A 15116-nucleotide genomic window follows, 5' to 3' on the forward strand; every position below is an offset into this window, starting at 1 on the left:
CCAGTGTTGACATTTCACAAGCAGCAGCTGCCACAGCGCTCCCAGCCTGAGTCCGGCCGCGTCGTTTACATGGTTTCACATGCCGGGGAGCGTGTCCCCGCGCCCACAGCCCGCGGCCATTGCCATGACTTATTGATTTGACATATTACACGGATGGGCTTCGGGGGGGGGGGGGATGTTTTCTCTTGAAATGTCGTTGTGTCTTGAGATTTCATTCCATTTGGCAACGGCTCCCTGTGCTCCCGGGAGGGTGTTATGTGTCCAGTGGCCGAGACGCACTTGTCGGGCCGCCTCCTCGGCGACGCTCCGTGGGAATAACAACGACGCAGCGATCGGACCCGCCGAGGCTCCTGTAGCGTTGGTACGTGCCAGGCTCGGCCCTAAGTGCTTTACCCGTCGGCTGGCTCCATTGGTCCTCGCTGCAGTCCGCGGAGTGGGCACCGTACCCCCAGTTTACAAGCGAGGAGACAGGCTCAGCAGGAGCATCACGCTCGCCCCGGCTCCCAGCGAGTGACCGACAGAGCGCGGCACCAGCGGCCCGGCCCACGGCGGTCCTCTCCACCCCGCTGCCTCACGGCCTCTTACAATTATTATAATTGCTAATAATCATACTTATTAGAAAGTGGCAGTAACACTTAGCTTCCTTGAATATTTTCCAGTGTCAGGCTCGTGTGATTCATAGCTCTTGTCCACTGAAGGCTCATGACAAGTCTATTATGCCCAGTTTTCAAGTGAGAAGCCGAGAGACAGAGGGCGGGGCCCCAGCCAAGGTCACACGCCCCAGACACGCTTCTCCCCCGCCCGGGACCTCCCGGCGGCCAGGGCGCTGGCTCTGGGCTGTCTCAGCAAGGGCGGGACCCGGCGAGGGAAACCAAAGGGAACCCGTTCTTGCCAACCCATCGGTTCCATCCACGGAGGGTCAGAGTCGGAGTCTCAAAGCTGTTCTGTAAAAAGGCAAAGAGGGCAGCTAACAGGATTAGCCGTCACCCCGCGGGCCCGCACCTGATGAGAAATCATTTCACTTCCGCTCCGTTCTCAGCGGCAAATCCAGCCATTAGTGCAAGCTTCCCGAGGCGTGCAGCAGTCCTCGCCGAGATGGGTGAGCCTTTCCCAGTCTCCAGGGCAAGCCCCGTGCCCCCCCCGCCCCCCCCTCGAGGCTGCGAGGCTGTGAGGCTGCGAGGCTGCGCCCCTGTCCCGCGGCCTCCTTGGCGCTGCGTAGCACTAACAAGAGTGAGCCTTCATCGTAGCCAGGCCCACACATCCGTGTCCCTTCCCCCCACCTGCTCTCTATTCGCCAGGCACCATACCCACCGTCTCCCATTTCCCCCAGGTCAGCTCCCTCTCTCGTCCGTGCGTTAACGGGGACTTTGTTTGGATCAGTGGTGCTCACGTTGGGGTGCCGTCAGCGTCACGGGGAGCCCGTTAAAGCGCAGAGGGCCCCTCTCAGAGTGTCTGACTCAGTGAGTCTGGGGTGAGGCCCGAGAATTTGCATCCGACGTTCCCCAGTGCGGCTGCCGCTGTCAGGGTCAGGCAGCCACGCCGAGACACTGGCTTAGGTCCCTGCTCTCCGTAGATCCTTCGCCGTGAACACAATGTGTCATTTCCCCAAATGGTTCAGACGAAGGCACTGTAACGAAAGAACTCACAGAGGCGTGGGCAGGGCTCAGAGACCAGGCCCCCAAGGCTGCGACGGGGGAGCTGCCACAGCCGTGGGCAGGAGGGCGCACAGTGCCGGACAGTGTTCAGGGCCTGGAGCTGCGGACCTCGGAGCTGAGGTCCTGGGCAGGAGGAGGAGCCGCGGGCAGAGAAGTGGCTCAAGACCCCCGGGAGCTGGGGGGTGAGGTCGGGGGACCATCAGCACAGAAAGTAACTGTCTGATGTTCTCCGAGTCTGCAGTCTGCCTAGAAACTCACAGGCTTCTGAGCGTCTCCTTGTTTAAACAATGAGCAGGTGTGGGAAAGGTGCTAAGGACACACTCGCATCAAATAGAGACTCTTGATTGAGGTGTTCATAGTTTAAAATTCACTCTTTGATTTAGACAACGTCACGCTGTGGTTTAACACACTTACCCCGTGTAGCTAGCACCTCCCTCCCAGCGTTGCCCACTGGGTAGAACTCACCCTCTTGCCAGGTATCGGAGGGGCTGCTGCTGGGGGTGATGGGCAGGGGCGTCAATGCCCAGCCTGCTGCAAAGGTGGGTGGCGGTGGGGGTGGGCTCAGGAGGCCCGCGAGCCCTCAGGCATTGGCAGGTGGCAATGTGCTCGGGGAAGCGCTGTGGCCGGGGTGGGGCCCCACGGTGTCACTGCCCCTCCCTGGATTATGGATGCTCCGTGGATCCCACTCCCTCGTTTTTTGCTGCACATGCTTTTCACAGGCACCTCATCCCCTCCCACACCTGCAACTCCTGCCTAGGGGACGGTCCCAGCAAGTACGCGGCGAGTGCCGTGTCCTGCCCGTGTCCCCTGTCTGTCTGAGCACCAGCCGCCTTCTGGTCGTCCTGCAGCCGACGTAGACCCCGCATGCCCAGCGGCTCCTCACACTCCCGCCTCAGCATCATCTTCTCAGCTGCCCCAGCTGGAAATACGGCCCCACCCTGGACACCTCCGCTCCTGGGCCCCACATTCATGGGTCCGCAGCCCACCTCTCGGGAGTTATCAAATTCCCCACTTGTCCTCACTCCTGCCCTTGCCACGACCCAGGCCACCATCTCTCGCAGGCGGTGCAGCGAAAGCGTCCAGCTGGCCTCCCCTCCACACCCTCCCCCGGCCACGGCACAGTCTCCCAGCGGACCTTCAGGGCACCTGTCTCTGCAGCATGGGCCAGCCCCCTCCCTCGCTGGCTTCCAGGGTCCTCCCTGGGCCTCCTTCCCCTCCACAGCGGGCGGCCTGCTGGGCTCAGGAGTCCTGACAACGGAAAGACCCACCCCCACTCGGTGGCCATCCTCTTGCAGGGATCCCGGGCTGGGTGTCGTCTGGGATGCTGAGAGCAGACAGGTGAGAGCCGTGGCTGGGGATGCTTCGCCCCCTCCCCGACGGGCCCCTGCGACCAGCCAGGCTTGGAGAACGGTGATTACAAAGTGGCCACTCCATCCTGCCAGCCTAGCTCTCTGCCCGTGGTGGCTCCTGGACTCAGAGAGGCCTGGGTTTGAATCCAGTCTGTGCCACTATCCTGCTGTGTGGACCAGTGGTTTAATCCCTCTGAACCGAAGTGTGTTCGTCTTAAAAGGGGTGCTACCTCGCAGCCTTGCAAGGTTGTTGGGAGGATTGGGGAGATAACGCCTGTGAAAATTAGGGTCTCGGGTCTGATTCCCCGGAACTAGACCCTACGATGAGGTCAGGCAGGCCTTTCATAAGGAAGATGACCCGGGAGAGTGTAAGGCGATTGGGAAGCAGGACCGGGAGGGGGGGGAGGCAAGTAAGGGGACGGTGTCAGCAGGGCTAGGGAGGCAGCTCGAGCCTTGTCCCCTGGGTGGGGGCGGGTGTGGGTCACATCCCTGGGTTGCCACAGCCAGAGGCCAGGGCAGGGCCGCGGTCGGCTTCTGGTGGACGGCAGCATGGAGGGAATGTGTTTGCAGAGACTTTCTGAATGAAGAGGGACACAGACTCCAGTTGCCCAGGGACCATCCTCCAAGAGAGAAACACGAAAGGGGTGCGGGCGGGCGGGCGGAGCACATCGCCAGGGTGACTTGGGGTTCGATGACGCCTCGTAATGGTGGTTGAGCACATCACCAGGGTGACTTGGGGTTCGCTGACGCCTCGCAATGGTGGCTGAGCACATCACCGGGTGACTTGGGGTTCAATGACGCCTCGCAATGGTGGCCCTTTCTGTGACTCTCGTTGCTATTAGCACAGTAACAACAGCAGCTCTTACTGCTCTGAGTGATCTTGGTCTGCGTGGTCGGAAGCTCTCAGGCAGCTGCTCTGAGCCCAGCGGGCCGACAAGGAAATAAATCTGGCGGGAAAAAGAAGCATAACCCCAGCCAGACACTTCCCGAGCTCCCCACCCCCCACCTTCCCATCTCCCATCCCGACAGAAAGAGCAGAGCGGGGCCCTGCTGTGGCGTGGGGGAGGGGAGGCCTGGCCCAGGGCCCACCTGCACAGACAAGAGCACTCCTGGGGCGTGGGGCGGGGCCGGGGAGGCGGCTGAGCCGGGGAGCTGCCAGGGGAGGGGCAGCCTCCGCCCACCGCGGGGCAGCAGCCGCTGGAGGTGAAGGCTGCTGGGAGGCAGACAGCCCAGCTTGCCCTACATCTGCCTCCCTCCCTGCTGCCTGGCGGGCCTCGGGCCAGCGATGGGCCTGGGAGGCTGCAAGTGCGCTGTGCCAGGGGGTGTTTTAACCACATCCAGGCTGCCGAGTGCACATTATTCTCTTACAGAAATCCAGGGATGCCCAGGAGACGCGATATTTTTATAGCAACAAAAAGAGGGGAAGAAGAGAAAGTTCTTCAAAGCCCCAGGAGCCCCGCTGTACTGGGGTGGTAGTTGGTGTTTGAGAGCCCGCCTTCTTCCTCGGGGAGCAGACAGGGACGCTGCCATTGCTGTTTGCCGGCTTCACAGATGCTGGCTGTCCCTCGGATATGCCAGGTGCAGGAACAACTGGTGCAAAGGCACGGAGATAGGAAAGAACACATTTGAAAGTGTCAGAGAACGGAAACGCTGAAGCTCAGGACTCTTCGGTGGAAGTGATGGAAAATTCTACCTCCAATTGAAAGAACAAATGACTGGCAGCTTCAGGCATGGCTGGATCCAGGGGCTCAAACAATGTTATCGAACACGATCTCCCTTCATCCCTTGGCTCTGCCTTCTTTGACATCTGCCCATTGGTGGCCTGGTCAATTCTATCCTTACGTCTTCCCAGCCTCAAAACGAGTGGAAAAAAGGCGTTTTCTTCCCCAGTGGTTCCAGTGGAAGTTTTGTTGAACTGACTTGAGTCATGTGTCCATCTCTGGCTGGGCAAGCCTGGTCCATAGTCCTTTCTCTGAAGTATGCGTCTTGCTCAAACCATGTGGTTAGTGTGGTTTGGCAGGCAAGTCACATGGATGTGTTCCATCTTCTACTTTCTACCCTTTTTCTCAGGATCTTATCTGCTCCCACAGTTTTATTTCTCCATCTTGACCTTGTCTGTAGCCTTGACCTCGTTCAAGAGCCCCAGTCCCCACTGTGCTCCGCCCACACAACTGCACGCACGCAGTCAGCTCTCACTGTGTGCTACGCATGAGCTCGCTACACTGCAACGGAACCCTCACAGCACAGCAGTGCTATGAATAGGTGCTATTATTATCCTCAAGCTATAGGTGAAGAAACTGAGAGGATCATTCCTGAACCAATGACCAGGGGCCAGATATGATTCATGTACCCAAACATGGAGCCCAGATGTGGGTCAGCTGCAACTGAACTGCACAGGCAGAGAGAGGGAAGGGACTCTCCAATGAAAAAGCAGGGAGGAAGAAGGGGGAAGGTGGGCTGGGCGAAACAGAAGATGCCCCTAAACTCAGAGGCAGGTGATGGGAACTCAATTGGACCAATTTGGGGGAAGAGAGCTGTGCTATCTCAGGGACTGCAAAGTAGATCTGAACAGCCAAACCGCCCGGAGGACGGGAGTGCGTCTGCCGTCAGGACCAGCTGGAGCCAGGCGCTCGCCCTGTCTGAGCCTTTCCTCCTGTCTACTTCAGTGTTTCCAGGCTCAGCTTCCTAGAGAAGGGCTTTGATTGGCCAACGCTTGGTCATGTGACCACATTGGACCAATCAGCTGGTCCCAGAAAGGCGGGACCACCGCAGACCGTGGCAGCTCCCTGGGAGAACAGTGGGGTTGATGCTGCGGGAGTAGAGGTGGTGGTTTAGAGAAAAAAGCGGAGGAGGGCACAGGGCAGATGAAAATGTAGGTGTCGCTTGAGGCAGGCACGATGTGTGAGTGAGCGGGGATGTTCATGGCTGCAGGTAGGAGAACGTCACACTGACCGGCTGAACCACAGGGAAGCCCCCAGGGCTGGTGGCTGCTGGTCCAGGGAGGTCTCCTTTCTGTCGCTCTGCTCAGTAACTCAGTGTCAGCTTCATCCCACCCGCCTGGCCGAGGACAGCTCCCGCGGCAGTCATCCGACAGGTGGGCAGAGCACGAGAGGCTCTGGCATAGCCACAGGATAGAAGTTCCCCTCTCCCCTCGGAACGGGCCCCTGCCGGTGGTCTTAATCCAGCATCTAGAAGGGTTCAGAAATCTGGAGAAGGTGCTGTGTGTAAATTAATCAGGAGTCCAGAGACAAAACATAATTTTGGAAGGCATTTTGGGGAGCCAGAGAAGACTTAGCTAAAGGAACTAAGTTCTCCCTGTCTCAGGACCCCTTGCTTTTTATTAACACAATTTGTCCTAAGGCAAGGTAGATATACACATCAAAGGCCAGGGTTTAGTATACAGAATCCATTGTCAGATTGGGGGAAACTGCCTATGGCTGTTCAGATGTTTGGCCAGCAGGAGGCAATAACATGTAGCTTGAAATGCCCTCAGCTGTCTGGCAGCAAGCAATCATTTATGCATCCTTTTCAGGTTTGGGGAAATGCCCTCAGCCATTTCCAGCAGGAACATATGTGATTCAGCCCTTGCTGAGTCCCCAAGTTCCATCAACCCTTTGATGAGACTCTTGCATTTATGACATGCTGGAATTAGCTTCTGGCAGGCCCCCTTATTGGTCACATGCCACCCTGCACAAGTACCGTCACCCAGAGTGCCACGGGCCGACCGGCGTGGGCTCGGATTCCTGAGCCAGCCTGTGAGGAGGATGTGTGGCCATGGTGGTCTTACCTTAAGCAGGACACCCTCCAGCTGAGGTCTGTTCCAAAACAGCCTGATGCCCTGACCGAGGGCGCGGGTGGGTGCACACGGAGCGGCCGCCCTGCCGTCCTCCTCTCATGGCCTCTGCTCTGTCGCGCAGGCGTCCTGTGGCTGTCGGTGGTGTCCGAGGTGCTCTACATCCTCCTGCTGGTGGTCGGCTTCAGCCTCATGTGTCTCGAGCTCTTCCACTCCAGCAGCGTCATCGACGGGCTCAAGCTCAATGCCTTCGCGGCCGTGTTCACGGTGCTCTCAGGTAAGGCGCGGCCCGGGCGGGGGGAAGTGGGCTCTGAGCCGCCCTCGGGCCCAGTCCTGGCTGTCCGACCGATGACCTTGGGCCAATCACTCCTCTTCTCTGAGCGTCAGTGTTGCCACTTGTCAGTGGGACTGTTGGCTCACTTCTCCACTCACTCAGCACGTGTTCATCGAGGTCTGGCATGTGCCAGGCGCCGTGCCAGTAAGCACTGGGTCATAGCAGCGACCAGAAACAGCCATCCCGGGGCTCCTGGAGGAGCTGGAGAGGAATTCAGGAGCTGAACGTCCCAAGCTTGGCCATCTTGGGGGAGGGGGAGCCTGTGGCACGAGGGAGAGGGAGGTGGTTGTGAGGATGGACGGCGGTGGTGATGTTCGCAGGGATATAAAGGGGCCCTGCTTGGCATGGTGGGCCCTCATCTGCTTTGGTGTTTCCCCTTTGAGACAGCCACATGGAAATGCCCAGCAGGAAGCTGGTCAGTGAACTCATCCAGAAGCTCAGGGGCGAGTGTGGGGTGGGCAGAGATCGCGGCAAATGCCGCAGAGCCGAGGATTTCGAGGGTTTCAGGAAGAATGGGGGAGGGGGCAGTCAGTGGCATCCTATAACTCCAGGAGGTGGAGATGGAGGACTCCACGCAAAAGCCATGGATTAGGTGGCCGGGTGCCCAGAGTTATTTCAACAGCTCCAGGTCACAAGGGGTTAAGCGGGGGGTGCGGGAGGGGATGAGGGAGCCTGTGAGCTATAACTTCAGGCGTCTGACAGACAGTGGTGGCCTGGCGGTGAGACAGCTGTGCCTAAAACGCCCAGTGTAAATGGAATGCCTGTCTATCTAATCCTGTTCTTCACGCACCGGATGAATCCTCTGTCTAATGAGACCGGAACGCGGCGCCTTTGGCAGGGACAAAATCGCCCCCTTATTGAGGTGTGTGCATAACAGAGGGAGCCCTCAAAGAAAAGAGCTGAATTCAAGAAATTGTAGCACGTTCCACAGATCAAAACGTGTGGGACCTGCCCTTCCCAGGTGTGGGAAATGTAGCCATAGAGCAAAGTGGGAGGGGAAGGGGGAGTGAGGGGGAGGGGGAAGGGAGAAGAGAAGAGGAAAGAGAAGAAAGTAGAGTGGCCCTCATGGCAGTGTCGATTTGGCTCATGCTCACCTCACTCCAGCTATCCTGGACGGAGGGCCTATTTATTCTTTTCTTTTTTCATCTTTTATTCATTTACTCAACTGACATTCATTGAAGGCCTGCTGGGCACCAGGCACTGTACTAGGTTTGCGGGGGGGGGGGGGGGGGGGGGAGAGGAGATGGTGTCAAAGGAAAAACAAACATCTCGATCCTTGGCCTCCTGGGGTTTGCATCTGGGCGGGAGACAGACTCGCCCGATGAGCGATGAGCGAGCACAGGGGGCTGACCTCCGGGTACCGGCAGGGGAGCCCTGCCGGAGCAGCTCCCGCTCTGCCCGCGGTGGGAATGGGCAGGGCGGGAAGGCGCCATCTGCGCTGAGACGTGGAAAAAGTGTGTTTGCTTCATGGGCAACGTGGGGAGGGTATTCCAGGTGGAGGGGCCAGCATGGGCAAAGGCCTCGGGAGGTGGCATATCCTGGACACGTCACTAGTTCAGAATGGCCGGAGGGCAGAGATCGGGGAGTAGGAGTGTTGTTGGAGACGACACCGCAGAGCTGGGTGAGGGTCTTGATGCTCCTTTTCTTTGCCTCCACTAACCATCCACGAACCCCCTTCGTTATCCCAAGCAACCGGCCTCCCTGCAACCAGCTCACTCCCGTCACAGCGAAAGCTGGCATAGTCTCAAGGCAGCCCTCCAGTTCCCACGCAGGCCTCTGGGGGCGGGGTAAGCGTGGGGCCCTTCCCCTAACCAAGGGCTTATCACAGTTTTCACCCGGTTGCAACTGATGAGGTTGAAGCAGTGCTCAAAACTCCTAGCAAGCAGTCCTGGACCGGATGGCCTCACAGGTGTGTTTCACCACACTCAAGAACGAGCACCTGTCCTCTCAAACCATGACAAAGCATCCAGGAGGAGGGAAGGCTCCAGGCTCATTTTACGAGCCCAGATCACCCTAATTTACAAACCAGATAAAGACACCACAAAGAAAGAAAATTGTAGGCCAATCTCCCTGATGAACATGGGTGCTAAGATCCTCACAAAATATTAGCAAACCAGATCCAGCAATACATCAAGAAGATCATACATAATGGCCAAGTGGGATTTATACCCGGGATGCAAGGTTGGTACAATAGCCATAAGCAATTAATGTGATACATCACATAAACAACGTGAAGGATAAAAACCTCATGATGATATCAATAGGTGCATTTGATAACATCCAGCACCCATGTATACTAATAAAAGCCTAGGTGGCCCTTGCGTGTGACGATGTCACAAGATGGCTGCCACAAGATGGCCAACCTCACATCACCACAAGATGGCCACCACAAGGTGGCCAGCAGGGGAGGACAGTTGGGGGTGACCAGGCCTGCAGGGGAGGGCAGTTAGGGGAGACCAGGCCAGCAGGGGAGGGTAGTTGGGGGCCATCGGGCTGTCAGGGGAGGGCAGTTGGGGGTGATCAGGCTGGCAGGGGAGTAGTTAGGCATCAATCAGGCTGGCAGGGGAGTGGTTAGGGGGTGATCAGGCTGGCAGGCAGAAGCAGTTAGGGGCAACCAGGCAGGCGAATGGTTAGGAGTCAGCAGTCCTGGATTGTAAGAGGGATGTCTGACATCCCCCGAGGGGTCCCAGATTGAAGAGGGTGCAGGCTGGGCTGAGGGACAACCCCCGTGCATGAATTTTGTGCACTGGGCCACTAGTCTATATATATAAAAGCTTAAGCAACCATGTTGACTGACCGGAATGACCAGTTGACCAGTCGCTATGATGCACACTGACCACCAGGGGGAAGACACTCAATGCCGGAGCTGCCCCCTGGTGGTCAGTGCGCTCCCACAGCCAACTTCCCCCCCCCCACTCCTCTGTCCCACCCAATCGCCCTGATGGACTGGGGGAGACGCCCTGATCGGCCTGAAAGCCGGCCAGGCTGAGGGACCCCACCCATGCACAAATTTGTGCATCGGGCCTCTAGTTTATGATGAAAAGTCAGCAAAGTGGGAATAGAGGGAACATACCTCAACATATTAAAGGCCATATATGACAAACCCATAGCTGACATCATACTCAGGGGCAGAGACTAAAAGCCTTTCCCTTAAGATCTGGAACAAGATTGGGATGTCTGCTTTCACACTCTTATTCAACATAGTACCGGAAGTCCTAGCCACAACAATCAGACAAGAAGAAGAAATGAAAAGCAACCAAATAGGAAAGGAAGAAGTAAAACTGTCACTATTCTAAGATAAAAAGATGCTGTATATAGAGAGAACTGTAAAGATTCCACCAAAAGACAACTAGAGCTGATACATGGATTAGGTAAAGTAGCAGGATAAAAAAATAAATATCCAGAAATCAGTTGCTTCCTAAATTTTGTTAATCCTAACCTAAGGCTATCTTTCCCATTGATTTTTAAAGAGTGAAAGGGAGGCAGAGAAAGGGACAGAGAGAAAGAGAGAGAGAGAGAGAGAGAGAGAGAAACATCAATGTGAGAGAGACAAATTGATTGGTTGCCTCCCACACTCGCCCCTGACGGGGCAGGGGATGAACATGCAACCCAGGAATGTGCCCTTGATCAGGAATTGAACCTGAAACCCTTCAGTGTGCAGGTCAATTCTCTAACTACTTAGCATACTGGCCAGGGCTCAGTTGCAATTTTATACACCAATAATGAGCTATCAGAAAGAGAAACTAAGAAAATAATTGCATTTACAATTGACAAAAAAAAGGACCAATCTAGGAATAAATTTAACCAAGGGTGTAAAAGACCTGTACTCTGAAAATTATAAGACACTGAAGAAAAAAATTTGAAGAAAATACAAATAAGTGGAAGCATATACAATGCTCACGGATAGGAAGAATTAACATCATTAAAATGTCCATACTACCCAAAGCAATCTATAGATTCAATGCAATTCCTATCAAGATACTAATGGTGTGCCCTGGCCAATTTGGCTTAGTGGATAGAGCGACGGCCTGTGGACTAAAGGGTCCCGGGTTTGATTCTGGTCAAGGGCAAATGCCCAGGTTGCAGCCTTGACCCCCAGTAGGGGGCGGGCAGGAGGCAGCCGATTGATAGTTCCTTCTCATCATTGATGTTTCCGTCTCTTCCTCTCCCTTCCTCTCTGAAAAAAAAAAAAAAAAAGATACCAATGGCATATTTCACAGAACTAGAACAAAAGTTAATATGGAATCACAAAAGACTCCCAATAGCCACAGCAATCTTGAGAAAGAAGAACAAAATTGGAGAAATCACCCTACCTAATATCAAGTTGTACTGTACATGTCCATAGTCATCAAAACAACATGGTACTGGCATAAAACTAAACATATAAATCATTGGAACAAAATAGAGAGCCCGGAAATAAACCCACACCTTTATGGTCAATATGTGACAAAGGAGGTAAAATATAGATGGAGTAAAGATAGCTTATTCAATAAATGGTGTTGGGAAAACTGGACAGATAGGTGGGAAAAAATGAAACTAGACCACCTTCTTACACCACATACAAGAATAACTCAAAAGGGGTTAAAAACTTAAGTATAAGACTCGAAACCATAAAAATCCTAGAAGAAAAACAAAAACAAAAATCCTAGAAGAAAACATAGGCAGTATGGACATTTCTCGTGGCAATATTTTCCTGATATATCACCTCAGGCAAGGGAAACAAAAGGAAAAATAAACAAATGGGACTACATCAAACTAAAAAGTTTTTGCACTGCAAAGGGAACCGTCTACAAAGTGAAAAGATAACCCACTGACTGGGAGAACATTTTCACCAGATACATTTGGTAAGGGGTTAATATACAATATTTATAAAGAATTTATACAACTCAACTCCAAAAAAACAAAGAATCCAATTTAAAAATGGGCATAGGACCTGAATAGACACTTCTCCAAAGTGGACATACAGATGGCCAATAGGTATATGAAAAAATGCTCAATGTCACTAATCATCAGAGAAATGCAAATTAAAACCACAGTGAGATATCACCTCACACCTGTCAGAATGGCTACCATCAACAAATCAACAGACAACCAGTGTTGGAAAGGATGTGGAGAAAAGGGAACCCTAGTGCACTGTTGGTGGGAATGCAGACTGGTGCAGCCACTGTGGAAAGCAGTATGGAGGTTCCTCAAAAAACTTAAAAATGGAACTGCCTTATGACCCAGCGATTCCACTTCTGAGAATATATCTGAAGAAACCCGAAACACTAATTTGAAGAATATATACACCTCTGTGTTCACTGCAGCATTATGTTCAATAGCCAAGATTTGGAAGCAGCCCAAGTGCCCATCAGTAGGTGAGTGGATAAAAAAACTGTGGTACATTCACACAGTGGAATACTACGCAGCCGTGAAAAAAATAAGAAGGAAATCTTACATTTTTGCGACAGCATGGATGGACCTGTAGAGTATTATGCTAAACGAAATAACCCAGTCAGAGAAAGACAAGTACCATATGACTTCACTTATATGTGGAAGTTAATGAATAAAATAAATCAACAAACAAGATAGAAACAGACTCATAGCTATAGAGAATAGACTGACACTGTTAGAGGGGCGGGGCTGCGTAGAAAAGGGGGAAGGATTAAGTAAAGGAAAAATAAAAAAGGAAAGAAAAGTTTTCACCCCTCCCAAGAAACCCGGGTTCCCTCTAACGGGGAGTCCCGCTGCTGAAGAAAATAAGACGGTCTCTGAAGTTTCAGGAAGACATAAAAGGCAGGGCAGGGGAGGTTAATTGACTTGCCCAAGGTCACGCAGCTGGTCACTTGTGGAGCTGGGATTAAACCCGACTGCTGCTGGCTTCAGAGCCCCTGGTCCTTTCACGGGCTGGAGCTGCAGGAGGGACCGGGTGGGAGGGAGAAGCCTTTTACGTCCTCAGGACACTGGAACTGAGAAGTCTGTAGCAGCCAGATGATGTAATAGCCTGAGGTGGCAGGTGGCGGAGAGAAAGAAGTGTGTATTCGCGCCCGGAGAAGATAAACCTGAGAGAAACAGGACAGGGAGAGGGAACCACGCCTCCGACCCGCCTGGCACAGGGACTGGGGCGCTGGCCCTTCAGGAGCCCTTTGAGAATGGGGCAAGGGGGTGAGGGGATTGGAGGAGGTGGCTGGGCTTCGGGTTTGCTCCCACGGGAGGGGAAGGAGTGGGCGAGCCCTTCGGTGGAGTCCCTGTGGGGACCAGCTCACATTGAGGGGTCCGCAGCCCAAGGTCAATGCCTTTTAGGGTAGAGGAGAAAGCAGACCTGGGCAGCCCCTACCTGATCCAATTATTATAGCTAACTAGAGGCCCAGTGCATGAATTCATGCACAGGTGTGGTCCTGCCAGCCCTGCCCCCGATCAGGGGTGGGGCCAGCCCAGGGGAGGGGCCGAGGGGCGTTGGTTGGCTGGCCCCACCCCCTGGTCCAACTCCCAGTCAAACTCCCAGTCAAGGGGACAATTTGCATATTAGCCTTTTATTATATAGGATTATTATAATGAACCCATTGATCACGTTTAATCATAATAGCCACCATCGAAGGAGGTGCCATTGTGCACAGACACTGGGCTACCTGCCTCGTCTGTGCACACCCCTGTGAGGGAAGGAGCAATGGCCATTCTGCAGCTGTGAGTCCTTCAGTCACGTAGCCAGGGATTGTTCATGCCAGAGCCGCCACATAAAGGGCTTTGCACAGGCGGGAGGGGTGCGGGAAGAGGGGGACGGCTGCTGTATGTGCTGTTATTCTTCCCAGCTGTCCTGGAGCAGCTGAGGCCAGATCATGGCGCAGGGGCCAGTCCTGTCCCGTAAGCCTGGGCCCAGGGGTCCGGACGCATCAGCCAGCAGGGCTCCCTCCCCGACGCCATGCCCCGCAGGTGGCCGTGCAGAGCAGGGTGGCCCGAGGGCCAGAGGTGAGGCTGAGATGGTTGGCCCGCGGGGCCAGACCCCAGAGGCCGCGGGACTCAGGGCTTACCAGATGCGTGCATTTTGACTGCTTTTAAAACCAGAAGGCCAGTAGGACTAGAACAATAATGAAGACTGGATTGTATTTGTCTTTATACCAGTGCAGTCATCATATGTAACTGTTAATACTCCTGCATGGAGTGGCGGGCGCATGAACGCCGTCCTGTGGCTGCACGGAGCCCCGGCTTTCCCCTCAGGACCCAGTGCACCCCCAGCCCAGCGCGCCCCCCTCCGTGCTGTGCCTTCCACAGAGAGGCGGTCCCTTTCCCTGGAGACCAGGGTCTCACACCGAGAGGGACTGTGAGGGCAGGCTGGAAGGTGTCTGTTCTTCCCCAGTTCCTCCAAAAAAGGAGGCTGATCTACTTACAGGAAAAAAAGAGGCAATTTGGAGAACTCCATGTGCGTGTTCCAGGGAATGATTGGACCCTGTGGAGAAGTCAGCAAGTCTCTTTTGTTAGGCAACAAGAAAAGGGAATTTTGTGGTAAGACAAAACATGACCCAGGACAAGGGAGCTCTTTGGAATCCAGGAATCATGTAATCTCGGCATATTTGGTTTCATAATAAAACATATATTTAACTGCACAGCACATCACTATTAGTCTTGAAATTAATCTCTTAACCTTCAACCAAAATAATTCAACGTTATTTTGCTATACGATATATGTCATGTGTGATTTGAAATTTTTTGGTCATAATTTCCCTTTTGAAAATGCAGAATACTCTAGTCCTGACCAGTATAGCTCAGACCCTTGCACCGAAAGGTTGCCAGTTTGATTCCCAGTCAGGGCACGGGCCTGGGTTGCAGGCTCAATCCCAGGCAGGGGGCGTGCAGGAGCTGATTGATGTTCCCCTGTCACATCCATGCTTCTCTTTCTATCCCTCTCCCTTTGTCTTTAAAAGTCAATACAGCCCTAGCTGATTTAGCTCAGTGGGTAGAGCATTGGCCTGGGGACTGATGGGTCCTGGGATCAATTTCAGTCAAGGCCA

General features: G+C 54.1%; 1 protein-coding gene across 6 annotated transcripts in view; it reads left to right on the forward strand.

Moving 5' to 3' along the window:
* The window catches only part of GSG1L (GSG1 like), a gene marked incomplete at its 5' end in the record, with an annotated part of 186886 nt that overhangs the window by 106937 nt on the left and 64833 nt on the right, over nucleotides 1-15116 (forward strand). For 5 of the 6 annotated variants that reach the window (XM_079759442.1, XM_079759443.1, XM_079759444.1 and 2 more), the window contains one exon: nucleotides 6922-7074. The exons of the other annotated variant lie outside the window; for it this stretch is intronic. In XM_079759442.1, the coding sequence (XP_079615568.1) occupies nucleotides 6922-7074 (153 nt within the window). The remainder of the gene's footprint in view (nucleotides 1-6921; nucleotides 7075-15116) is intronic. 6 annotated transcript variants of the gene reach the window in all.

This window comes from Cnephaeus nilssonii (genome assembly GCF_951640355.1).
Source record: "Cnephaeus nilssonii genome assembly, chromosome: 2".
Lineage (NCBI taxonomy): Eukaryota > Metazoa > Chordata > Mammalia > Chiroptera > Vespertilionidae > Cnephaeus > Cnephaeus nilssonii.